At 34.6% G+C, this 26,647-nt stretch overlaps 1 protein-coding gene across 1 annotated transcript in view; it reads left to right on the forward strand.

Moving 5' to 3' along the window:
* Unc-76 (fasciculation and elongation protein Unc-76) overlaps nt 1-26,647 on the forward strand; it is a 624,125-nt gene that overhangs the window by 541,082 nt on the left and 56,396 nt on the right. The window contains exon 5 of the mRNA XM_081771974.1: nt 25,938-26,046. Coding sequence (XP_081628100.1) covers nt 25,938-26,046 — 109 coding nt within the window. The remainder of the gene's footprint in view (nt 1-25,937; nt 26,047-26,647) is intronic.

The raw sequence follows: 26,647 nt of genomic DNA on the forward strand, positions 1-26,647 counted from the left end.
TCTATAAAACTTAACTGTAGAATTTCAAGAATATACAGAACCAAAAGCTCTAGATGTGCAGCCTTTAAGTGTATCATATAAATCTAAGTATTTCTCTTATGTTTTATTTTAATTTTATTTTGTTTCAAAAAGAGGGTATGGAATATTTTGAAGTAAAAATACTACATACTATTTTGCTAGTTATTTGTGTATTCTTTAAAAAGAAGTGTTTACTTTTGGGTTGGCTGGTTTACACCAACTTTTTTTTAAATAACTGGTTTAAACCACAAAAATAAAAAGAATGAAAAATGCGAATCGTGTGAACTTCATGGTAACGTTTCCAGATATCAAACCACCCGCAATAGTTTTATTTCCCTTTCACCTTTTAATCAAGGTGTCCCATGTTCAATTCTCGGTCGAACCACAAACCTTCTTTCATGCGTAACCCAAGTAGCGGTTCGGATGTCAGTTTAAGCGAAAGTCTTCTCCTTGATAACCTCGGTATTTCGTAAGGATGCTAAGCCTAAATATACGAAACAAACCAAATTGTATATTTCTGCATGCCTAAATGCGTGTTGTTTTATAAAGAAGCCAATATTGCTTAAATATATTGATAGAAATTGGCAAAATTTATCGATTGCCTACGTAGCTTCCAACATTAGCTTGGATTGGACTTTCAATGATATCTACGTACCGGTACTAAATTTGTAATTTAATACCTCAGTTTTAGCGTACTGATTATGGTACGTTGACCTTTAAATTTTACATGCAAAGCAATAACAGGATTTTCCCGTTATTGTCTTACATTTCAAGTAATGACGGGATTTTCCCAATGGCTAGGGCGGGAGATTCTCAACTTAAGAAATTTACTGACCGCACTTCTTTAAGCTTATGGGAGTTCTTCCGGCATAACCCCGCTGTTGCATAATAACATCAAGGCGAAACAAACTTATTTCTGTGAATATGTAATATAAATACATAAAGCAAAAAATCTAAGTCAAAAAAGCCTGGTTTAAACCAAAAAAGCCTGGTTTAAACATCCCCCAAAAAACGGGTTTTTGGCATTTTCAAACACAACCACGGTTCTTGCCAACTCTGCTTACTTTTGTATATAGGAGGTTAAAAAATTCTTATTATATACATTGGTTAATCCTGTGGAATTCATAATGTAAATATATTGAAGAAAAATTGTTTGAAATATTTTTTCGAAATTCATAGTTTATTTTCGATGTTTTATATTATTATCAGCATCAACCACTAATTAAATGATTTTTTGTGTTATAGAGAAGCGATACAAAGTCTGTTTTATCAATTTAAAGCAGTATTTTGAAAAAAGCCCAAAATTTCCCGAGCAAAAAAGCAAAGCAGAAAAAACCGAGTTTTTTTTCCAAAAAAGCCGGTTTTTTTCCGAGCCCTTGCATCTCTAGATACAACTGTAATAAATGTAACAATTAACATGTAACTACGTTGGGCTCTCAAAGCCACTGGAATTCATTTAGCTTCACAGAAAATAATGTTGCGGGATGTAATAAGTTTCGGAGATAGAAGCGAGAAAAAAATCCTTTGGACTGATTTTTTCTTTACATTAAATACTTATGGCGACATAGTTATTATTCAGAGCTATAAGCTGTATTGAAGTTTCGTGGATTGTATGCATTAAATTCTCACTGATAATACTTATAATATAATGTGTGTCACTGTTAAGATTATCTTTCAGAGGCTATACAGTACATAAATAAATAAATCTATTCTGGCAGATGAAAAAACTATCAGATGCATCAGATTGGCAATAAACGGCAGACATTTTAAAAATTCGTTTTGTCGGAAACTTCGCATGAGATCCTACTCATTTGGTTTAGCTCAATGTCGTTTGTCATGTGTGTATCTTACTTTTGGACAATATTAAACATAAACACCCTAAAATTTAAGTATACTATATGCTGTCACCTTGTCAGGGACGTCATTTAGGATTGTTTTTTTTTTTTTTTAATAAATCGAATACTAATATACTAATTAAAAAAACATGAAAATCTTATGTCGATAGACAATCCCTCTTTCGGCATAAACTGATATGACGCTACTGCATCTTGCAATTGTCATAATGAAAAACTTGATTAATGCATACTTCAGGATCAGTTTTATCTACATCGGTTTAATGCATACTTCAGGATTAGTTTTATCTACATGGGTGGTATAATGTATAGTTCAAGTTCAGTTTTATCTACATGGGTGGTGATTGATGTATACCTTAGGACAAGTTTTCCATCTACATGAGTGGCTATTAATTGTACTTTAGAATAAGTTTTTCATCTACATGGGTGGTGATTAAGGTATACTTTAGAATAAGTTTTTCATCTACATGGGTGGCGATTAATTGTACTTTAGAATAAGTTTTTCATCTACATGGATGGTGATTAAGGTATACTTTAGGATTAGTTTTTTATCTACATGGGTGGTGAATATTGTATACTTTAGGATAAGCGTTATCCACATGGGTGGTGATTAATGTATACTTCACGATAAGTTTTATATACATGGGTGGTGGTGATTAATGTATACTTCAAAATAAGTTTTACCTACATGAGTGATGATTAATGTATAGTTCACGATAAGTTTTATTTACATGATTGGTGGCGTGGTTATCGTACAGCATACGTTTTTAATCGTTACAAAAATAATCGTTTTCCTCGATTTTCTAAAAAAAAAATCACATTAGGATTTCTAGTAAATCGTATCATTTTGTTAAGTTCAATCAACTCTATCGCTTGGTATATGTCTCATCTTCGAGGGTTTTTTTTTTTTTAATAATGTTGTAGAAACATTCTTTTTATAGCCGAATTTATAACTGTATATAAAGTCCAAGTAGACGCAAGTACTCACGCGAAATTGTAATAACTCGAGGGAGGATCTACTTTTTTATATATATATGTTTTGGTTGCGAAATGATTTTTTTTTTTTTTTGGCCAGTAAGTGACGACGTGTGGTTTAGTCTGGAAAAATTGGCGCCAGTGACTAATAGGTGTTCAGTATGGGATAAGGCTTATCACGCGATGTATGGCTATACGAAGCCGTCACGATTTCCTTCTGTACTGCAAAAAATGATTATTTTATAAGCATTTATATTGTGATTCGGGTTTCGCAATGTGTTTATATATAGTTTAATATTGAAGTAGTTTAGATTCGTACATAAAATATGATTTGTTTGTTGATTTGTGGAACACTAGGGAATCTGTTGTATACGGCTTTTCTCTGAACCTCATTTTTTTTTTTTTTACCACTTTATCGTTTTAGGTAGTTTTTTTGGATTTAATTTGGAGTTAATTTAGATTTATCATCGTGTATAAAGGACACAACAGCACAATATTATAATTTAAAATTTTCATTTTAATTTCCGTGTCACAAATATACAGCATCCATCTCTTTACCTCACAATTTGTGTTAAGAAATGGGTGAAAGCTACGAAAAGAACATGCTTTTACTTAATGGTAATAACATTCAGATTACCTTTTATTTTTAACATACGGTCTTCGAATAATTTTAACATTCAGGTCGACATTTTTTTAAAAAAAATTACATTTACTTTCTTATTTAAGGAAATTCAATTACAGCTGTGAAAACGTTTTATATTGGGAATAGTAACAGTGAGAAGTGAGAAGGAAGTTTCAGAAGGTAGTTCGCCAAGAGCAACATAAAAGCCCATTATAAAATATAGTCTGGTGGTAATTAGAGAAAAGAAAAACCTGGAAGAACCTAAATCAGGATGACTGACTAGCAATTTTTAAAGGTATGCTACTTTAACACTTGACTTGAAGTGTTGAAAAAAAAATGGGTTGTTGTCAGTAGCAATGTTTAATTTTTTGTCAGATTCATTTGGCAATCTACGTGTAATTTTAAGGTTAAACCTTAGAAACACCTTCCCCCATACATATATATATATATATATATATATATATATATATATATATATATATATATATATATATATATATATATATATATATATATATATATATATAGAGAGAGAGAGAGAGAGAGAGAGAGAGAGAGAGAAGGGTGTCCCAAAAGTCTTCTGACGTCGGGTAACTATGTTATTATCAGGGTTACAATAAAAATGTAAAAGGGTAAACCGTTTCCAAATATAATGTTTTCAATCTGAGGTGAAGGAATTTTTTAAATCGGACGAGCCGTTTGGGTTGTACACTCTTTATGCGTACAATGTTAAATGAAAATGCAACGTTACCATTTACCTGGGGCTGGGGGAGGGAAGGACAGGACAGGAGGTTGACAAATTTTGTAAGAGTATGGTGAATGGGTGTATGTTTGAAATGGGGGCTGGCCATTGACAAGTTATCATAACATACAGTAATTTCACTCCCTTATGTTGTGGATCCAGGTAAATAGCAACGTATCATTTACATTTAACATTGGGCGCATAAAGAGTGTACAGCCTAAATGGCTCGTACGATATGAAATTTCCTTCACTTTAGATTGAAAACGTCATATTTGGAGACTATTTCCCCTCTTGTATCTCTGATAATAACAGTTACCCAATGTCAGGGGACTTTTGAGACATCCCATTATATATATATATATATATATATATATATATATATATATATAGTGTGTGTGTGTGTGTGTGTGTGTGTGTGTGAGAGAGAGAGAGAGAGAGAGAGTGTTTGTGTGTATGTATATAAAACTCGTTCTTTTATTTGGAGCATGGTGTTCCTTTCTCGACATCCAAATTTACAATACAACGTGTCTTCTGTACGTTATATTTACAGATTGATTTGTCGTAGGCATTGAGCAAGCATAGAATAGTAGTTAGCGTTCTTGTTTCGCAACAAAGAGATCCCGAGTTCGAATCCGGCGGCTGGCCATCCTCATTAAGGTTTTTCCAGGGTTTTTCCTCACTTCCACAGGGTAATGCCGAAATGGTACCTTTAGGCCCTGGTCGATTTCCTTTCTTTCCCACTGTTGTTACTATTTTGTAGATAGTTAGAAGTTATATCTGGAAACTAGAAACTAGTTAAATAAACCAACTAAATTAATTAATTAAATAAAACTTGGAATCCGGACGTGTTTATTTTTTGTCCCCATCGAGGATCAGATCCAAAACCATTCGCACAGTTAATGCATATGCAGTCACTTGGTATTTTGATTGTTCTTTTGTTTGGTAAAAATTTGTGTATTTTAAAAAAAATAATATTACCTGACAAATAAACATACTGCGCGTGCTAGGTGCTACAAACATTAGTCAAAGAGCACTGAAGTTCGCACTTGGGACATTGTAGTTACAACTTGAATTGAGATTTGGTAACTGAAAGCTCTGTTCACGCTCTCTATATCCCATTGCCAAGATTATCTAAGATGACGATGCATCAAATGAAAATCCCTGTATCTTTAGAAAGTTGAAATTTTTATCATCAACTGTTACGGCATTCCAGAGAAGGATGCCAGCTCTTTTTCTTTTCTTTTGTTTCTCATATTGGTGCCTTTTTCCTTTTTCTTTAATATGCTGTAGAAGTTTTTGATCCGAAGCTTGGAATGATGCGGATTCAGAGAGGCTGACCTAGTTGGCAAGCGACTCCACCCCAAGCGGAATCATTGATCAGCTGAGTCCTCTACTCCACAGTTCCCTCTGCCTCCCACAACTGTCATCATCCTATATACAGATAGACACAAGAGTCCACGTGTATGCATATCCTCTGAGAATACAGTAAGCCCACACACACACACACACACACACACACACACATATATATATATATATATATATATATATATATATATATATATATATATATATATATATATATATATATATATATGTATATGTATGTTTAGAAAGGGAAAAAATTCTCTGCTTCAGAGAGAGAGAACTTTTTTCTCCTTATTTTTACTATAATGAAATTATTGTAAATGTATATGTGTGTGTGGAACCTATTGCGTCATCAAAACTTTTGAGATATTTCCTCCCGCGTTATTCACATCCAACTTTGTTTATTTTTTTGGAATGAATTATGTAATTTTATCTGTGTTTTAGTCATATTATGTTCGTCGAGAGACATGTCACAGATGACTCCCGCAAAGAAAGCCATATGTAATACTGTGTGTATATGTAATTCAGTGAAACACATATATGCAAACAGCTGTTAACACCGAAATATAAACATTAATACGCCTATAAATAGAAGCTAAGAAAATGAAACTTTAGTATAGTGGTTGTGTGGCAGAGTTGCAGAGTTACTGGACCTGTAAAATGTTGTTAGGACTTGGAAACTGGCATGTATATGCAATCCTTTCACCTTTATTCACTTTTAATGCAAACAAGCTGAACCTGCGCTCTCTACACAGAGCATCATTCGCAGATGAGCATAAATCTCCTTCTCATTCCTTACAACATCTATACATGTCCTTTAAAGACACAAGTGAAAGACGTATTGATTAAAAAAAGCCAAGGGGTATCATAAAGGGGAGACTTTTTTCGATTATTTTTTCTCAATATCTCGCACCGTTTCCAAGATTTGAGCCTGCTTCCGGTTGGAGTTTCTAATTCATGTATGACCAGTGTTTTCTTTCTTCTTGCATGCAGTATGTAATAAGCAAATACATTACACACACAATTAATTATAATGTCAGTTATATATGGTGTTCATTGGGCAAAACACTCCCCCCCCCCAAAAAAAAGTTCATCTTAGACTGAAGAAATGGTTATCCTTCCTTTTCCATTATTATTTGGCCATGAAACAAACGCCTGAGACATATACAACACCTATATACAACAGTGTGGTGTTGGAATGTATAATGCTTAGAATGTGATGCTTTAGTTTTTTTTTTTTTTTAATTTCAACACTTCCAATGTACCCGTAAAAATGTAATAAAGAAATAGTGCCCATGTTTTTTAAATAATCAATTAGAACTGGACAATCTACATGAAATTTGCAATCGATCAGTGAAAACGTCATCTTTCTAGAGCCTGTAGTTTCCGAGATCTCATTGTCGAAAGGATTGACCACAAACATATAAACGTAGTTTAAAAGAGCTTCAAAGATGGCAGCACAATTCATTTGCATTTATTTCGGAGAAGGCTTATTAAAGGTAAAGACCTTTGAACAATAATTTAAAAGGATAAACTTTGTGAAAAATATTTCTTTAAGTAATTTATTTAAAGTACACTCTTTAAAAAAATATTTGTCTTTGTTATAAACGTGAAATCACAAATAACCGTAAATCAAAGGTTTGAAAGCTAAGGTTATAGGTTAGAGCTCGGTCGCTCTTAAGTGGTACGGTAGCTTTTTAATAGATAGATAATGTGCTACATCGCTGAGTCAGTCCTCCGTGACTGGTGGTAGTTTCTCTATTGCCCTACCTGATTGAAATAGGGAATCTTTTGCAGAAATTGCTCGACATTTAGCAATCACCTAATTGGTTTACATGATTTGAAAGAAACTAAGTGGATGATTTGGAATTCTCATACTGGTTTATATAGCTTCAAATAGGTTATATTTGAAAGACATTTCAAAGAAACTGGTGGATGATTTGGCATTCGTTTCTGGTTTGTTCGTATTTTTACGTACATTTACGAATATTGAGGATAAACAAGATGTAAACTTAAGTAAGACGTGGAATTTAATGTACAAGTTTACCTACATTAGGGCCGTTCAACACGTCAGTCGCCACATTCAACTTAACCGTCAACATTTATAGGTAATTTATGCTTAAACTGTTTAGTTGTGTGTCATATTATGAACATGTTGAATTCTTTGCTTCAAATTTAACGGTTCTCAGGAATTATTCTTTTATTTTACTGCTATCAGTGGAAAAATACTTGAATCAAGGCTGACTATGAGACATAATTTTCTGACGACACAGTTCTTCTAATACACTCTGTAAAGAAAAAATAGCGACACTTGCTCGGATATGGTTTTCGCAACATACTTTAATCAATATGATTTTTTACATGAATTCCTGATAATATTACAATGCATATTCTTAATGAGCAGTTCATTCTTAATACTTGCGCCAGAGTTTCAGGCTTTTGACATGAATTTAATGAATTTATATGCATATATAAGCAGCTATATGTGTTTTGAGCAAAATTGTTTATAGGAAGAGTTATACATAAAACTGAAAAAGAATCAACAACAATAGCAGAAAACAAGAAATGGAATTTCTTAAGGGTAAGACATATTGTGTGCAAACATCGGGAAGTACCATACACCAAACTAGTATTTTGTATGTGCACCATGGGCTTTCTGCAGTGCAGCGAATCATCGAAGCCCTTTGGTAACAAGGCTATTGCAAATGCAACCTCGATTTCACGGAATAACACCCGGATTATCTGTTCCTTGAATTCCATTCTGTTTGAGATAGCTGTCTATTGAATCTTCTACTCATATTGATCCACAAATTTTCAACTGGATTCATGTCAGGTGAGTTTGTAGGCCACATGAGTCTCTAAATAGTCATATTCTTGAACCACGTATTAACGATTTTCGCTCGGTAACATGAAGTATTATTGTCCTGGAAAAGGAAGTAGTCCAAATTTTCTTCAGAAAAGTCGTCTTTAGCTGTTGTAAGAACTTTACGTACCAGAATTTGAAGATATTTTCGTGCATCAAACGATCCTTCACATATATCCGTTGGATTGATGTCTTTAACGGTGAACCAAGCCCATAGCATCACTCAGTAACTGAATATTTCATCTCTTGAACAAAATCCTTGTCAAGTTCCTTGCTTGTTTGTATCCACAACTTCACACCACCATCGTTTCCCTCTATTCTAAACTTCTTTTCAACGAAGAAAACGACGTGCTTCCAGTTGTCATAAGTCCAAGTTGCATATCAACTCACAAAACTACATGTTGAAGTCCTCTGTGTTTTGTCAGTTTGGACTTTCTACGCGGTTTCTTCTTTGTAATATCCTCTTCATACAGTCAAGACAATACAGTTGTACGAGTAACTGCCGTTCCAAGATCATGTCAAACTACAGAATCGATTTTTGGGGAAATCGCTCCTGAAATCGGCAGTGCTATTGATTTCATTCAGCAATCTGTTCTGGGTGATGCTTTCTTTCTTCTCGCACACTGTTGACGAAGGGACGATTTGTTATGCTGTTTCCACTTATGGATTACATTTCTGCCGTAGAATCATGGATTTTCAGTATTCCATCTATTCCCTTAGAGATTTGCCTTCGCTGCGCAAAGCAATAATTATGTCTTGTTCACATGGCAACAAGTAACATTTCTTACTCATCTTATTTGTTTACAGTCCACATGTAGCAACAATATCACATACAAACAACGCTGCACAACAACAATTTTGCCACTTGACACTGTTCAAACAATGAGAAAGCAAAGAACAATCATAAAATGCTATTTACCTCAGCCTATACATCACAAATGCAATGCAGAATTCTCACTACAATAATTTACGAGACGCACTCAGTGCCATCTAGCGAAAATATTACTGACACACAAACAATTGACAAGCGATGTCGTACACCACTGGCGTCACAGATAACGCAAATGAACTGTCCCACTCTTCATTTCCTTCTATTCCTCTTCTAGGGTTGCAACTATGGTTTTCTGTGTAAGTTAGCTTGAGAATTGAGGTGTCGCTATTTTTTCTTTACAGAGTGTAGAGAGAGACACACTTTCCGAGACGAGACATCACTTTCACAATACTTTTTCGAGACGAGACAGCGCACAAGACGATAGTTGATTTCCACTTTTGAACTATGGGGAGTGGAAATTGTAATTGTAGAAAAGACAACATATAAAGTACTATTATTAAGATGTTACTCAATACTAGAACAAAGAAATGTATACAACTCATATTTAACCCGTACTTCATATTTATTCATTTCTATTCATTCATTCTATTTATTCATTTTTTTAAAACTCATTCCACTATACATATCACTGAAATATTTCTTAGTTACTGAAACTAATTATAGTTTGTAGACAATCACTTCCACGTTACAATAAATCAAACACAGTTATACTTCTAATTACCCATGTGAGATTTTCTACGAACCAAATCCATGATAATACAACAAGAAATTATACTAAATGGTTGGCAGAATCAATTGACAGGTTTTTTTCAGAAAATGAGATTATACCACAGTATGGCCGTGTAAGGGTGAGAGAGCCAACCATTTAGTTTTGAAAGAGATCTTACTGAAATTTAAGTACACAAATAACAGTTGTTTAGGTTATAATAGCAGCTGGTCGTCATAAAAGGTGTTAAATTCCACTTGAATAGTAAATAAGAATAGAATGATAGTCACATAATTGCATGTTGAAATATAACGTCTGATGTGTCCATAAGTTTTGTTCTCTTAATGAGACGTTTCCGTAACGACCCAATAAAAGAAAAGGCGAGAGAAAGGGTAATTGGATATTTTAAGCGTAAATTATTATCTTTAGAGCTTGGATTGAAATGTTGTTGAATAGAAGACCTTGCCTCATAATTTTTTAAAAAAAGTTTTTTTCGTTTGTGATTGCCCCTGCTTACGGATTCAGTTTTCATATGTTCTTTCCCTCAGAATAACAGTGATTTTGAAGCAATCATGACTTGTTTCTGTTGTTGTTTAGAAAGCAGGGAGAAGAGTCATTACTTGACGTTTGTGCGATGTAAGGTACCGGACGAGTTGTTTTGTGCATACAAATTATCTAAACGTGTTGTCAGGTAATTTTGAAGATATATAGAACTGTTGCTTTAAAATAAATGAAGGCAACGTGCGGAGATTTTTTTAACGTAAGGATTGACCGATGTGCTCATTTTAACAAGACAGACAGTACTTAAAAAAAAAACGTGTCTGGAGAACACGTTGTTAGAATTCTACTCTGCTAAGGGGCAAAACGACCGTTTCGTATGATTAGTTGGTTGATTGGGAACTTAACGTCTCTTTCAATACCGAAACTATATGAGACGTGAACCTACATTTTAACGTGGAATCCGAACAACGTGAGCTCTCACTGCGAATCGAACCCGGGTCTTCCGCGCCGAAAGCACGTATATTGGCCATATTTCTACGAAGAAGCTAGTATTTTGCAGAAGAAAAGACTTTTTGAAATTATACTCTTTTCTTCTACTGTATTAACTGATTAAATTCAACTGAAGGCTTTCCAGGTTTTATCACAGTTTGTTTTTATTATCAACGTGGTGTGTCGCTACTCTTAGAGTGAAGTCCTTGGAGGGGCGGATTCAGGACCGACTTCTGGGGGGGGGCGGTGGGTTGTCATACTGCTACTTTTAAGGGCTCCAAACTTTGGGATGAATTTTATTTATATATATAAAATAAGAGAGTTTCCTCTTCTGGGGGGGAGATCGCCCCCCCCCTCGATCCGCCCCTTATTCCTTGTGTAGTTGCTGGAATTCTTACTCAATCCATTATATGAAAGAGTTGTTTAGCTCTGTGAATTCCACCATTTGCAGCAGGTTCTTTTTATGACGATTTTTTTTCTTAATTTCAACTTCGAAGGCGAAAGGAAGTGCAAATTTCACGAATATCACAACGTTCTTTTTGAACCGTTAGATACAGTATAAAGGTACGGAGATTGATATGGGGATTGTTTGTTTCACAGAATACGAATGTGTTATACCGTGGCGCAAATTCAATATAGATGGTGCTGAGGGAAACGGGAAGAGAAGCTTGAAAATGCAGTGCGTGCGAGGACATTTGCTAGTACAAGAACTTACACGTACATAATAGTACGTATTGTATATTAGTGGTAATCAGAGATATTATTAAAAGTATTACTAGCATCTGATTTTCACCACAGTACATTTCGTTAGTTGTACTAAGGATTAGCGTCCCTTTCAGTCCCGAGGTTATATGAGATGTGGAGACTTACAGCTTATCATGGAATCCAAACCACATGAGCTCTCGCCGGGAATCGAACCCGCTGTTAGACGCATGCGCTAACCACATAACCACAAAAGAACTCCATATCAGAGTGCTGTCAATGCCTGTTATTAATAATTATGCCTCTATTATTATTATTATTATTATTATTATTATTATTATTATTATTATTATTATTATTATTATTATTATTATTATTATTATTATTATTAAATAGAAAGAGTACAAAAGCAGCTTATCATTTATATCAACATATTAACAATGAGTGTAGATACAGACAACCATAGTTGATGTTCAAGTTTTTTGTAACCTAATTACTTTTTACACAAAACCTTTAAGAGGTTAGTTCTTTATGTTGCTAATAATATTTATATGTATGGGAGGAGGAGAGAGAAGTGGAACTTTAAGATTGCTACATTTTCTGATCGTCATCTATTTGTAACAACCGTCTGTAAATGCTGAGCGTTCTCACCTTAAGTGTGAAAGACACAGCTTCGATTCTCGGTGGAAGTGTTTGTTCAGGTACTATTTAACTTTTTGTATATCCCCGGTGCTGACAAGGAAGCATTAAACTTAAACCAAATAACAGCAGATTATTGTTGGCTAGGTATCAACAAGACCTATAAGCACTGTAGCGAACTCCATACTGAAGTAAAAAATAACCACATTAATCTGCACGTTACAATAGGTTCCAGGGCCAGAGGTTGGTGAACGTTATTGTATTTTTTTTATTACTGTTGTAATAACTGTTAATACATTAAAGCTTACATAGGAGGTAATGAAAATGATTTATTATTACAATCGGTGAGAGAGATTGGCTGGAGTTAACGTTTTCCAATCGAAGTCGCTTAAATTTTCATATCTGCCTAACAACGAGAAGAGACACCTGTTGATATGTGGATATTCCACAGAGAAAAAAAACAACTAGCAAATATTGAATTTTGATTTTATTAATGGTTAACTGAGTATTTTAAAACGTTTCAATCTATAAAGCTAGCAATTGTGATGGTTATTGAATCAATTTAATGTAATTAAAGATTTCCTCGTGAACGTTTGTTTATTACTCACAGGCGACGCGCACCACACATATGGTCTATACATATAGACCTTCTAGTAATGATTCTAGAACGAAATAGGTATACATAAAGCTTGTCGTGCTACTTCGAGCGGATGCGGAAATTTAGAAACAAAAGCTCACTATTGGGTTCCTCTTAAACAGACTTTCCAAATTCGAAAGTCTCTATTCAAATGCGCGTTATTTTTATATGCGAGCGACTTGTCCACCTTTATATTACACGTATCGCTCGTATTATCGGTGCACGATATTCTCCATTCACACTTTCTTTGTCTTATAGTGCAACAAAAAAAAATTCGTCGAACATTGTTATCAAGATTAAGTTTTCATCAGAACGCTGTTATCAAAACCAGGTTTTCGTCAAAGCTCTGCTGTTAAGATCAACCCTTCATCAGAACTTCGTTATAAGATCAAGTTTTCGTCAAAACTCGGTTATCAGATTTTCGTCAAAATTGTTAACAAGATTTTTTCGTCAGAATCCTGTTATCAAGATAAAGTTTTCGTCCAACTCTGTTGTCGAGATCAAGCTTTCATCAGGATTCTGTTTTCAAGATCAAGTTTTTAAACCCTCAACCTGGATTGCGGCTGAAGGTTAGCGACATGGTAGAATTATGTTTTTATAGACTTAATTTCATGAATTTTAATAATGGTCGCGACGACAAAACCCCGTTACATACCGAAAAATGCAAGTTTCGGATACATGTTTTGTCCGTATGTACAGAAGCTTAACTGATGTATCGTTCAACAAATTGAAAGCAACTTTTGATTGTAATGTAAGTTTTTTTTTTAAATTAAATTTCAGTTCTTATTTTCCTTGTATACTCCCAAGCAAGGTTGCCAGATCTTACGTTTTCCCCGTAAGTTTTACGTTTTTCTGGCACTTTTTTATGCTATACGCTTGTATTTTCCTCGTAAAATGTATTTCTTCCGGTTTTTAAAAATAAATAAATGATAGTCCTGGACACTGTTTTTTAAAAAAAATATTGCAATATTTTAAAAAGAGAAATTGATTTCTCACACAGTGTTAACAACTCACCCCAACTACAGAACTTAGTGTTCAAAGAGGCAATGCAAAAGATAGCGTTTTTATCACCGTTTTAACCGACACTAGAACATTGTATTTAAGAATAATTTGTTTTGAACATCTTAAATCCCTGTCTGCCAACACCGTCTCGGTCATATCGCAGTTTCGATGACCGTGATATACTTTTGTTGGGAAAGAAACTACTGTAAACTAATATAAGCAGAACTCCAAGTAGTTGTAAATTTCGATACGTCCTGAAGGAATTTTGGAACATATAGAAAAGGATGTGAGACTGTTAAAAAGTGTGCTAAGTTTTCATTAAAATCAGTAGTGTTATTCTAATTTTTTTAACATAAATACAAAAGCATTTTTTAAAACCGGATACCAAATCACAAGTAAAAACTTACACAGCATCCTAATACAAGGTGTGACAAAATTTGGTAGCACTGCCAATATTTTGGAAAAGAATTATTCAAGATAGACGGTTCTCAAAAAGTATTGGAAAACCTTAATCCAGCAACGGATCGACAATTATTAATAATTGCATATATGCGTTTCGAATATAAATAACTCTCACCAGTACACTCATGTGATTCCAGTTCACATTCTTATGCATGCTTGATATCTGAAAATTTGAGATTAAGCAGTAAACGCTTATCCCTTTTCTGGGAGATCATATGTTTAACCCTGTAGCTGTAAGAATTTCTAAAAACAAAAATAGTTAAACTAAAATTTAGTGTTTCTTGGAATAACTACATAAAATTTACTGTTATATCGAGGTATAACAAACGGTTCTGCGAACTCAAAATGTTTTAACAACCGGTTCTAGCGAACCGGTGCGAACCGATTGAATAGCACAACTGATTAAAATACAACTAAAAGTCAATAAAGATTCTTACATGGTTGGTTGGATTTGAGTTTAACATTTGTTTCAGCACCAAGACGAGGTTTTACAGCTTAACGTTGAATTTGAACCATTTGAGCCACCACTGGCATTTTAATACTTATACTTTTTTTTAGGGTTTTGTGTGTTGTCAATATTTTTAATGAATATGCGCCAATTTCCAATTAAAGTTATCGTACGTTACTATGTGAAACCACATTTATGTTTATTATATGTAAATTCTGAATATCACACATCTTTTTGTACTCCCCTAAAAATCGTGAACTGAAATCTTCCTAATTTCTATCTTCAAGTAACATTTATTACAACTCTTCATTTGTGATACTTTTTAATCAGTTGAAAGTTGAAAAGTACAATAGCTGTTATGAGACACCTTGCATTTATTATTATAAGACCAATTACTAAAAATCCTTCAATTTACTTATTTAGAGTAGAATACTAGTGTTGTTACTCGATCGTAGTTTTTCCTCTGTAAATTCTGGTTACATAGCTTTTTCAACAGCCGTGTTTAAAAAAAAAAAAAATACGTCTTAGTTTTAGTGTCCATATTCTGTCAAATGAATTCTAATGACAACAATACACGAAAATAAAAGACTAGACATACTGCTATAGACTACTGTAATCTTCATTTAGTGTCAATAGACAATTTATTCTACTTTGAATTCATCATCACTTACTGTGCTCAAACCTAAAGTTTGATTAAAGAGCCAATATTAAACTTGTGATTTGTTAAATTGTCGTAAAGAAAACGGTGTCCCGACAAAACGTACCAGCGACAAAACGTACCACTTGAATTTTCGCGACAAAACGTACCACTTTTGACGACCTGTCATAAATGACAACCTGTCATGGATTAATTAAAGCATTTCTGATATTTATTCCACGACAAAACGTACCACTTATATAAATTACAACCTGTCTTGGACTAATTAAAACATTTCGGATATTTAATCCGCGACAAAACGTACCACTTCAAGCATTTTTTTTTCCAGCGTGTTCACAGATTATTCTCCAGATCGAACAAACTTCTCTTAAATGTTCTGTACGTGACGAACGTAACATTAAACACGTTTATCAGCGAGTAAGAGAACACGAGTCTTCCAAGATACATTAGACCAATGTGGGTGCTTATATATCTAACAAAAGAGAACATAATGTTAAGAAACTACTTCCTCATGAACAGGTAAAACAACGGTAGTATAAGGTTGAGAAGAACAGACAGGTAATGTATCGAGTTATCAAAGTGCAGAAACTCATTGGTAAAAGAGTTCTCATTTACAGAGGAAATGTAGCAGCCTATAAACTGAAAGACACAGCTATAGATCATGGAAACTTTTTGGGTATTATTCCTTTCTTAAGCAAATTTGATCTTCCGCTTAAAAGTAATTTAGATAAGGTCACCGAGAAGAGTCATATACGAGGAAGTAAGCAGGATAGTGGTCGCCTAACTTTTATTAAACACGGTGAATTTTGTTTTGAATGCTATCAACACACTTATCAGAGAAGATAATTCGAAAGAAGTCTCTCAAGCTTCAATATTTTGTGTTCTATTAGACACTACTCAAGATATAGTAGTTTCAGGCCAGTGCTCTGTTGTTTTACGGTATGTTGTTAAAATGGTTGTTAAACAAAGTATTGTTGTCATTGTAAAATGCATATCTACCACAGGCCAGTGTCCTTGCGGTAGATATGCTGGAAATTCTGCAGAAGTTGAACCTTGATATTAAAAAGTGCATTGGAAATTCAACCGATGGCTCAAGTAACATGCAAGGACAATATTCGGATTTTTTCAATTCACCTATGATCAGTTACACTGTGATTCAGTTGATTTTAAGTTTAACGGCCCTTTTAGCAGCGAGGCTATATGAGACGGGACATACTGATTTACGGGAAATCCAAAGCACATGAGCTCCCGCCAGGAATCGAACCCAGGTCTCCCACGACAAAAGCGCATACGCTAACCGCTTAACCACTAAGAAACTCAGTTATACGTGTGGTGTTACGCTCATATACTCAATCATGTCATATGTGATCTGACAAAAAAATGCATTGATTCTGTGTCATTGTTCTGCTGAATGACCGTGCGATATTTATGCGTGAGTCTTATCAACGAATGGACATTTGGAAGATCAAATGTTAACAAAGGCGTCTTACAATTATTGCGGAAACAAGATGGTAGAAAACACACTGTTTTTCAGAAAAAGTTTGGTCATTTTTCGAACCCAGAAAGTGCTTTGTATATAGAGTTGACCATAATAATTAAGAAAATTGCTTCTACAGAAAATATCAAACCAAAAGCTAGGTGTAAAGCGAAAGGATATATAAAAGATCTTCTCAAGTTCAAAATAACTCGGACAGCACAAATGTTCCTTAAGATATTTCAAGTGACGACCTCTATGTCAAACTATCTCCAAATAGAGGGTGCTGCTAGTGTAGTCCTATCGGATGGTGCAGACTACTCTGTTCCAAGTGAAAGAGTAGAGAGATGATTTTGAATCCGTTAAGAATGCAGCATTAAGCTTTACAGAATGGGCCAATAACAAATTTGAAGACTTAGAACGTGATTTCTTTTTTTTTTCCTATTGACCTGTCGACAATTCGCCTTCAGAGGTGGACAAAGATTTTCCTGTGAATATGAATATGAATATGAAGCTGCTTCTATCCAATGACCAGGTACTGCATCGAAGCATTCAACACAATATTGGACATGGTAGTTTCGAGTATTTCTTCAAGATTCAAGAAGCAATGTACTTTATGGATTATTTGGACCCTAGGCACTTCAACCAAGTAACAGAACTTCCAGACGTGCCTTTCGATAAACTTACATATTTTCTGAAAAACTTCAGTAAAGAAGTTTCCAAGGATAATATAATTGTATTCTCTTGGACTTTTGAAGGACGTGGATATCCTTAAAAGTCAGTCTTGATGACTAGCACAACCGAGAAAAATGACTGTCCTGATGGTGCAAGTGATTCAGAATTAGGAGAAAATACATTTGTTTACAAGGAAAGCGAATGCAAGACGTGTTGCAAAATTGTCCAATGTGCTGCTTTTTAATTTGGCAGAATTGTAAATTTTGCAGTAATACTTATCCAGGTTTCCAGCATACAAATTTTTATTGACTTTGCCCGTAACTCAGGTAACATGTAAAAGAAATATTTCAAAACTTAAATAAACTGAAATACATTAAAAATAGGCTAACTAGTACCATGTCTCAGGAAAATTTGAAAACATTTATGTTGATGTCTATTGAAAAAGATTTATTAAAAAATATTTCGAATGCAAAAGTGATAGATTCAGTAGCATCAAAAATTAGTACACTAAAACATCTGCTAATTTAGAAATATAGTATACGTTCTCCTTGAACTTCATATAATATTTTGAGCAATTCAGAATAATATACTGATGAAAGAATATCATGTTTTAATTGTCAATTGTTAATACTATTAACTTACTGTAGAAAGAAAACTGTGCAACTTGATTCGTGACATTGAGATACTGGTTGTGGTGGGAGAAAGCGCCCGCGCCCCTCTAATAATACCTATCCGTCCCTGGTCCAAAGCCTGGATAAAGTGTGATGGAAATAAGCAAATATTAAAATATTGCATATGCAAGATTCTTGCTGGTATTGGTCTGGCGAGAATCTTGCAGGTATGGTCTTTGTGTTGCCAGAATCTTGAAGGCATGGTCTTAGTCTTAGTCTTGGTCTTGCATCGGTACTTTTCTCACCACCAATCTGTTCAACTTTTAACCTTATTTTGGCCGATATATATATACTTATGCTGTCCTATCAAGTGGTACGTTTTGTCGCCTGTCATTATTTGATGGCTGATTGGAAGACTCTTCGCAAGTAGCCCTCCAGGCAAGTGGTACGTTTTGTCGCTTGTCATTATTTAAAGTGTTTTTAGAAAACCCTTCACAAGCATCCCTCAGGGTAAGTGGTACGTTTTGTCGGTGGTACGTTTTGTCGCTAGTACGTTTTGTCGCGTATTCAAAGAAAACAGTCATTAAATATTGTGAATACTTCTTAAATATGGTGGAAACACACGTAAAAAAAAAAAAAAATGTTAGTTGTGTATCACATCTGGCATATAAATCATTATCATGTAGTGTTGCAGACATACAGTATACAAAAAATCACTAAAGATTGAGTTTCAACTGGAATATATGCAACCCGTCAACGTTCGTTGTATTGCTGGGTCGTATATATGCGTAGGATGCTGAGTAAAAAGAATCCACTTCATAAAATGAAAAGGAAATCTTTAAATCGACGTAATTGATAGAATGAAGACGACGTAATTGATAAAATGGAGAGTGCTGGAGAAAATTGGCGGATTTCGAAGGAAAGAAAAAAGTAACGATGTTGTCTAGCATAAATTCACGTATCTTGAGACTTCGTAGCACCAAATTGAGCGCTGTATTATAGAATAAACATCTTTAATTTCTCTTTTGTGCTTCGAGTTTCTTTAATTTGCGTTATCCATAGTTATCTGAACAAGAAATTCTCCAGTTTTACATAAGTAACTAATTTTCATAGAATACAAGTACACATCTCATCAGAAGCGAAAATTCCTACAAAATAATCACGTAAACAGCGCTTTAGGCTTCATTTTGAATATCAATTTCAAGTGGTAATCGTGTAGATAGGTACGAGCGAATATTCAGCCACATGTTCATATGTCTATAAAGTAATTCCCAATTAAAAAAAAAAAAACAATAATCAAAATTGCAAAACATAGGCATCAATTCGTACCAAAAAAGGATTCAAAATTTGTATCAAGATGTGATATTTGCATAATTTCGTTGGCGCGTTCGAGTAAATATTTTTCTCGGGTGATGTTCTTTTGGCTATTAAATTATACCTCTACATCTAAAACAGACAAAACACCCAAACCCTTAAAACAAATATTTGGAAGAATATAATTTCCAGTTTTGAAATTGTCCACTTCAAATTCACATGGACTGGGATCGAACCAGGTACTCCTTGCATCAGATATAAGCAACCTACCACTGAGCTACTGCGCCCTACCTTTTTTTTTTTTTTTTTTTACTTATACTGGAACTGTTGTGTAACTTAATAGATTATTCTGTACCTACAAAGTGCATTGTTTTTAAATTATAAAAGAAGTCTTTAAAGAAAGAAATTTTACAGGAGGATGTTTGTATTTTATGAGAAGTTATCAACTTAGACAAATAACAGAAGTAACAATTTCAAAGTAAATAATGTGATTGATGTATCCAATTATAGTGAACTGTAAAGTAAATCAAGTTAGCTAATGAAGTAGTAGGTACAGCTAACTAAACTGCGTGATGAATGTTGCCAGTTCTCGTAAATTGGTACGATATAGATATCGTCTCCCTTTCTTTTAGATAGGAGCTACAAAAGATAAACAAAAGTGTAATTGCAAAGTTTCAGAGAAAATGTAATGAGAAATGTTATCCATATTCTTTTTGGAAAGAATAAATTTGGGGAAACTGTGTGCTAGAGAGAACAATTGTGTAACATCAATTTAAGTATTGGCCAAAAAGGAGGTAATCAAAACTTTTGCATTCCCTTCTCCCCCCCCCCACAAAAAAAGAAAAAAAGAACAAAAGCAGATGATCGTAAAGATAAAGCAGATATCTGAAGGAGGGGGAAGCGAGGAAGTGCGCATGCTGTAAAGGTCAGATGGGTTCAAAGGCACCCGTTGCATGTCATACTACTGGCAATTCCGAGTGGATTGATGCAGCCAGTTTACCCGGCTCCCATTAGTCGGATCGATAACTCAACCCGCTCTTGGCAGTTCGCCTCAGTTGGTGAAGGTCAAGCCTAGAACTGCTAGCCTTCATTTGTTTTTTCGCAGTAAAATTGCACTGCTGGAAAGAGTGTTACGTACAGAAAATTGCTAGATCGAGATGTTTTGTTGCTTAAACCAGGGCCTATTTATCTGGTCTTTCCCTCCTCTCCTTGGCAGTTTTGTTCCCAGAAGGCTTTTCATTTGCAAGCATAAGAGCGAAATCTGTCTCCATTTGGTACTGCGTAGACTGTATTGGGATATCTTTCGGGCAATTTATTTTAATCAGATATTCCTTATTCAAGAAAGAACTACTTTTTTAATGAATATTAATGGCAAACTATACTTACTGGAATCAAGCGTTGCTAATAACAATGAAACATAGCCTAATAAAAGACATTTACAAACTTTATCAGCAATGGAACTCCTTGGGATTAGTCGAGTGTTTTAGCATACTCGTCTTTAATGTTCATGTCCATGAGCTTAGAGATGTAATGGAGCGTTTATTCGGGAGAATACGGATATACCCATCTAATATATATATATATATATATAGTCCAGCGTATACTCACCTTAAATTTACGAAAGTACGAGCGCATTCCCTATTAGACATATTTCTAAAATGTGACTAGCGTATATCTACTGAAAATTCTAGCATTGCATCTCTGTGCAGAGCTGGTCGTTATTTAGCTATAGGACAGAACAGCGGAAGTTAAAATTTATTGTATAAGTAACAAGAAACTGTTGTAGCTGAATATAACAGATAGAAAGATCTATATTTTCAAAAAAAAAAAAAAAAAAAAAAAAAAAAAGGCATTTTCATTTCTGTTGTAAATAAAGAAACCGTGATGAAGTACATTTTGTCTAATCTTTTGAAAGAGTTTTAACCTATTTAAACGCCTGACTATGTTTTTGTCAGTCAGATTGATTTTGAATGATTGAAGTTAGGTCAAAATGAAAACATCAAATATGCTATTTTTATTGATAGAATCACTTAAGTTTTTTTCCCCTCCCGTTCCTTCTAAAACTGACATACATTACTTTACTTCTTACTATATTCTGCGGTGTGTGTGTTTATCGTAAATCTTCAGGTAAACATTTTGCAGGATTCATGATACATTTACACAATTAATAAAATACTAATTTTTTCATCTATGTCTCGTGACGGTTTAAAATCTTGTTACTTACTTTCTGTCCGATGAATTCAAGTTATATCATGCACGCAATGGATCTAAATAAAGAGGAAGATTGTGTTAAATTTCCATTATGGAAATTTTTTGCATAGAAATAAGACAAGGTGTTGAATTTCCATTTTGGAAATTTTATGCATAGATATAAGACAATGAGGTATCTTCTCATGTGATTTTATCTCGTTCTAAACAAGGAATTTGGTGTTCTTTAAAGTACTGAACTTCATGTAGAAAATCAACATAGGGTGGTGAATGTCGTTATCATATACAGTTTTCTTTTCTCTCTCCCTTTTTTTTCAAATTTTTAGTTACATTTCTTTTTTACCCTACGATTATGCTCTGAGGCTAAGGAAGACAGTGATGATGATCCTGAACGAAACAGTAGAATGAAGAAAGTGGTAGGAAACGGGAGAGCCCCGATAAAACCCACGCACAAGTGTTTGTCCACCACAAAGTCCACTTCGCGTGAGCTGGGATTGAACCAGGGACGCCACATATCAGAGATGATCGCTCTATCATTGAGCCATATACGTAATTAAGTTTGTTGAATTATTAATAGCTATTTAATATATAAGAAAAACTACTTAGATAATGTATTCATATAAATAGGAGTCTTGCGAAATTAAAAAAGTGAAAAGACATTTAATATTATGACTATTATATTCATGTATTAAAGAATTATCAAAATTTAAAAGTTAAGAAATATGTAAAAATAAAAACTGATTTACCTCTATGTATTTTTAAAAAATTATATATATATTAACATATGCATATTGACTTATATTTATGAAGAAAATTATATTAAGTAGTGTTTAGCAGACAGACGAGTCCGACCATTGCGTAAATGTAGCATCATGTTTTTTTTTTTTTTTTTTGTTTTTTTTTAAAGTTTCCTTGTTACCTGTAGAAAATGCGTACAGTAGAAACTCGTTATATCGCGCTTCAAAACAAACGCGAAATCAGTAATATTGCGGATACAAACATTGTCGGATAAAAACATGAAGTTCAGCTTCTTTTATGCGTCTAGTACAGTTGGAATTTCCAATCCCTTTGGCAGTTAGAATTGTTGTACGTACGTATTAAGAATTCACTTTCACCTTGATCTCGAGAATTGATCGCTCTGCAGTTTCTAAATTTTCTAGTTGTGGTTATATTCGCTTGGATATCAGTCGAGGTAACAATGGCTTCAAAATTAAGGTAAAAACTATACAAAAGAAGAAAAGTTGAAATGTATCAAAAGTGAGTATATAAATCTTGAAATAACAGAGAATAGAACACGGGACTGATGAAAAATGAAGAAAAATTGCGTACTTTTGTATGTTCAGTTGAAAGTGGTATTCAACTGCAAAGGAAACAAACTCGAGTTGGGAAGGATAGTGAAGTTAACTACTGTATGTATAAGTGCTTCCCTCAAATACGAAGTTATGTTATGTTAATACAATTGTGATTTTTTAAACTACTCTATAATATTAAGTTGCATTACATGATTGTAAAGTTATAATGTGGGTATCTCACAACATCCACGAGAAACGCGTTTGTACTGTATTATGTGTCTTAAGTTAAAGTGCTTCTTTTCTGTGACTGGTGAAGTGCTTTAAATTGTTGTCTAATTTAATATGGAATACTCTGAAATGTTGTAGTGAATGACAATATCTGAATATGTGTATTTTCTCTCGTGAAAACATGTCGCCAAATCAGGAAACAATTTCCTGCTCCTGTTCTGTTCCTCCTTTCTGTTTGGATTAGCTAGGGGTTGCAATGTCAGTCAGTACATCGGCTTGCAAGGGGACGGGAAAAGAAGGAAATGTTTGTAGTCACAGGTGTATTATAAATAGTGTAGTCACTTCTTTCTTCTTAACGGGGAGACGAAGGAACGACATTTTGAGATCCAAGAAGAATAGCACCCCATGTTATTCAGGTGTTTGTGTTAGCACACGAAGGGGCAACTCCGTTGCTATAGCGACCGAGGGCAGTGAACGTAGCCCTAAAACATCTTTTCTCCCTGCTTTCATTCGTCCCGTGGGAGAAAATTCAAGGGGAGAAAGGTGATCCACAATGGAGCTTCCAAAAAGCTGGAATACTCGTAGTGTTCCCCTCGTCCACCGCACTGAAGTCTCCGTAGAGTAGAGGCAGAGGGCTGTAAAGGTTCGTTGCGTGTTCCTACGTGCCTTTTCCTTAGAAACGGATAGACCTAGGAGAGAGAGAAGAAAACAGTTAATATAGAATAAATTCTTTAAGTTCGTAATATTGATTTTAGTTCCCAATATTGAAAGTGCATGTTCGTGTGCTGCTGTTTCGGTATGAGAGCTAGTTTAGGCCCTCAGCTGTTAATACTAAATTAATCTCCTAACTTCCTAGCGATTCAACCCGCAAAGGAGTATATTCCGCCCTGACAACTTTTAGTATATAATGATGTGTGGTCAGTATATTGGCTTCGTCACTGTTATTTTTGACTATAGAGACCGAAGTTAGGTACCTGTTAATTTAGGTAGCTTCTAAATTGTCGTACGAAGCTGGATAAACACTCATAATTAGGTCTTCGGGAATCGAACTACAAAAGGCACTACGTTAATCATTTGCTTGCACCAAAGTATTTATTACTTAATAGTATTCATTATAGCATTCATTATTTGTCAGTTGACAAGTTTCCTGAGAGGAATAATGGGGAACGATAGACAACCCGTCGGGTTGCATTACAAACGACGAATATCCCCCAATCAACCCCCCATCAAATGAGAGTAAAACTCGACAGCAAAACTTCCAGTATATATAAAGATAATCCAGAAAGTTCTGTCACTTTTTCACCCACCACTTTCGAACGTCGATATCTCACCTAAGACGTATAGCCTCCATCAGCATCGATGACCTTCTGTCAAATTTCTGAAAGGTCATGGATTCCATCACGGTAGAACTCGGTGGGCCGTGAAGCGAAGAAGGTATCAAGTGCATTTTGCCCCTCTACTAGGGATTTGAACTGGCGTCTCTAAGGTGATTGTCCAAGGTATGGAGCAGGTTATATTCGGACGGTGCAATGTGCGGGAAGTATGGCGGATGCAATAGTGTTTGTCATGCAAGACGTAGAATGGTGTCTCGGGTCATCCTAGCCTCATGGGGTTTAGCGTTGTCCTGTAACAGCAGGACCTGTTTGCGATTCAGAAGTGCTGGTTCCAGAGTTTTGAGTTTTTCTTGAACACAACTCAACTGTTGACAGTGTACAATTGCATTGATGCTCTTACCAGCTCTGCATTGATGCTCTGCTCCCGATGAACAATGCCACAAGCAGTCCACCAAACACACAGGAAAATCTTCTTCTGGTGCAATGCTGGTTTCGGCTGTTTTGGAACTGGTTCATGGGATGCTAACCAATGATGACGGCGCGGTGGAGCTTCGTACAGAACCCACTTTTCATCACATGTCAACATCCTATCCTTCCTCAGACGAGACAACAAAGAAACACAAGTGTCTGCTCGCATTGCCTTCTGGTCCGGAGTCAAACCATGTGGGACCCATCGACCCAACTTGTAGTGCTTCCCAAGTTGATGGAAGTGGTGCCGAATGGTTTCTCCACTCACACTGAATTATAGTCTCAATTCCTCGCAATTTCATATTTTAAGTGAATTTCTCATCTATGCAATAAAATTCGTTAAGACGACTAAATATATTCACTGTCATGCATTTATCATCTATCTGCTTTCGCCTACAGGGCATAGGTGTGGGATGACGATTTAATTTAAATTCATTAAAACTTGACAGTAAAATACCAGCTAGTTTATTTGAAACCAGAAGATTTTCCTTTTAAGATTGCCTAGCATTTCTGTAATATAATTTCTTTTATCCAGTGTTAGTAGAAACATTGTCTGAATATAGGCGTATTTGAATATAAGATGTTACGTATTGAAGGTAGCTGTGATGCACGCATTCAGTTTACTGTGATATCAGATCTTACGATGCAACCATTCAGAAAAAAAAAATAATTAAAAAGTTAAAGTTTATATAAATGAGAAGACAAATATTTTTAACTTGTTAAAAGATTCGAATAAATAATGCATGGTAATAGTTGAAATTAATTACATCTATTGCAAATTAATTAATCATTTTCTTTTGTTATGCTTCTTTACAGGATGTGGTGGACGATTACGGGAAACTTCGGAAATATCTTGCCAATCGACTGGTCGAAATCGTACGCGCGGAAACTCCACATGCCGGCCTTGAATCTTAACGAAAATAAGGTATGTCACATCTATTAATTTATAGAAATTGTCTGTTTTAATTACATATACCATATTGTAAAGAATCTGGTGTACAAATTGAGGGAAAAACACACCTTAGCTATTGTGAGTTCAGTTTTTTGTGCTATAGAGGATGTTATTCTTTGTGAGATACCGAAAACTACTCAATCTAGTTTTGGCGTGTAGTATTTGATGCCGAAAACTACTCTAGTTTTGATATCTAGTATTTGATACCGAAAACTAATCGATTTAGATTTGGCATCTAATTGGTTCCTGAAAACTACTCGATCTGGTTTTGTCATCTAGTACTGGATGCCGAAAACTAATCAATTTAGGTTTGTCATCTAGTACTTGATGCTGGAAACTACTCACTCTAGTTTTCGGTCTATATTGATCTATTGTAAAATTGCTGAAAAAATCTGTAGGATGAGAATATATTCTTAGTCTGGCAACTATACATATTCTACTACACATATGTTACACTAGTACATATGTTACACTAGTAGAACACTAAGGATTAAATATACATCCTTAGTATTGCTCGTTATTATTCGGTATTAAATATATGAATAGATTATGTCAAATTTTGAGTATAATATAT

Source organism: Thermobia domestica, chromosome 9, assembly GCF_964235325.1.
Source record: "Thermobia domestica chromosome 9, izTheDome1.hap1.1, whole genome shotgun sequence".
Lineage (NCBI taxonomy): Eukaryota > Metazoa > Arthropoda > Insecta > Zygentoma > Lepismatidae > Thermobia > Thermobia domestica.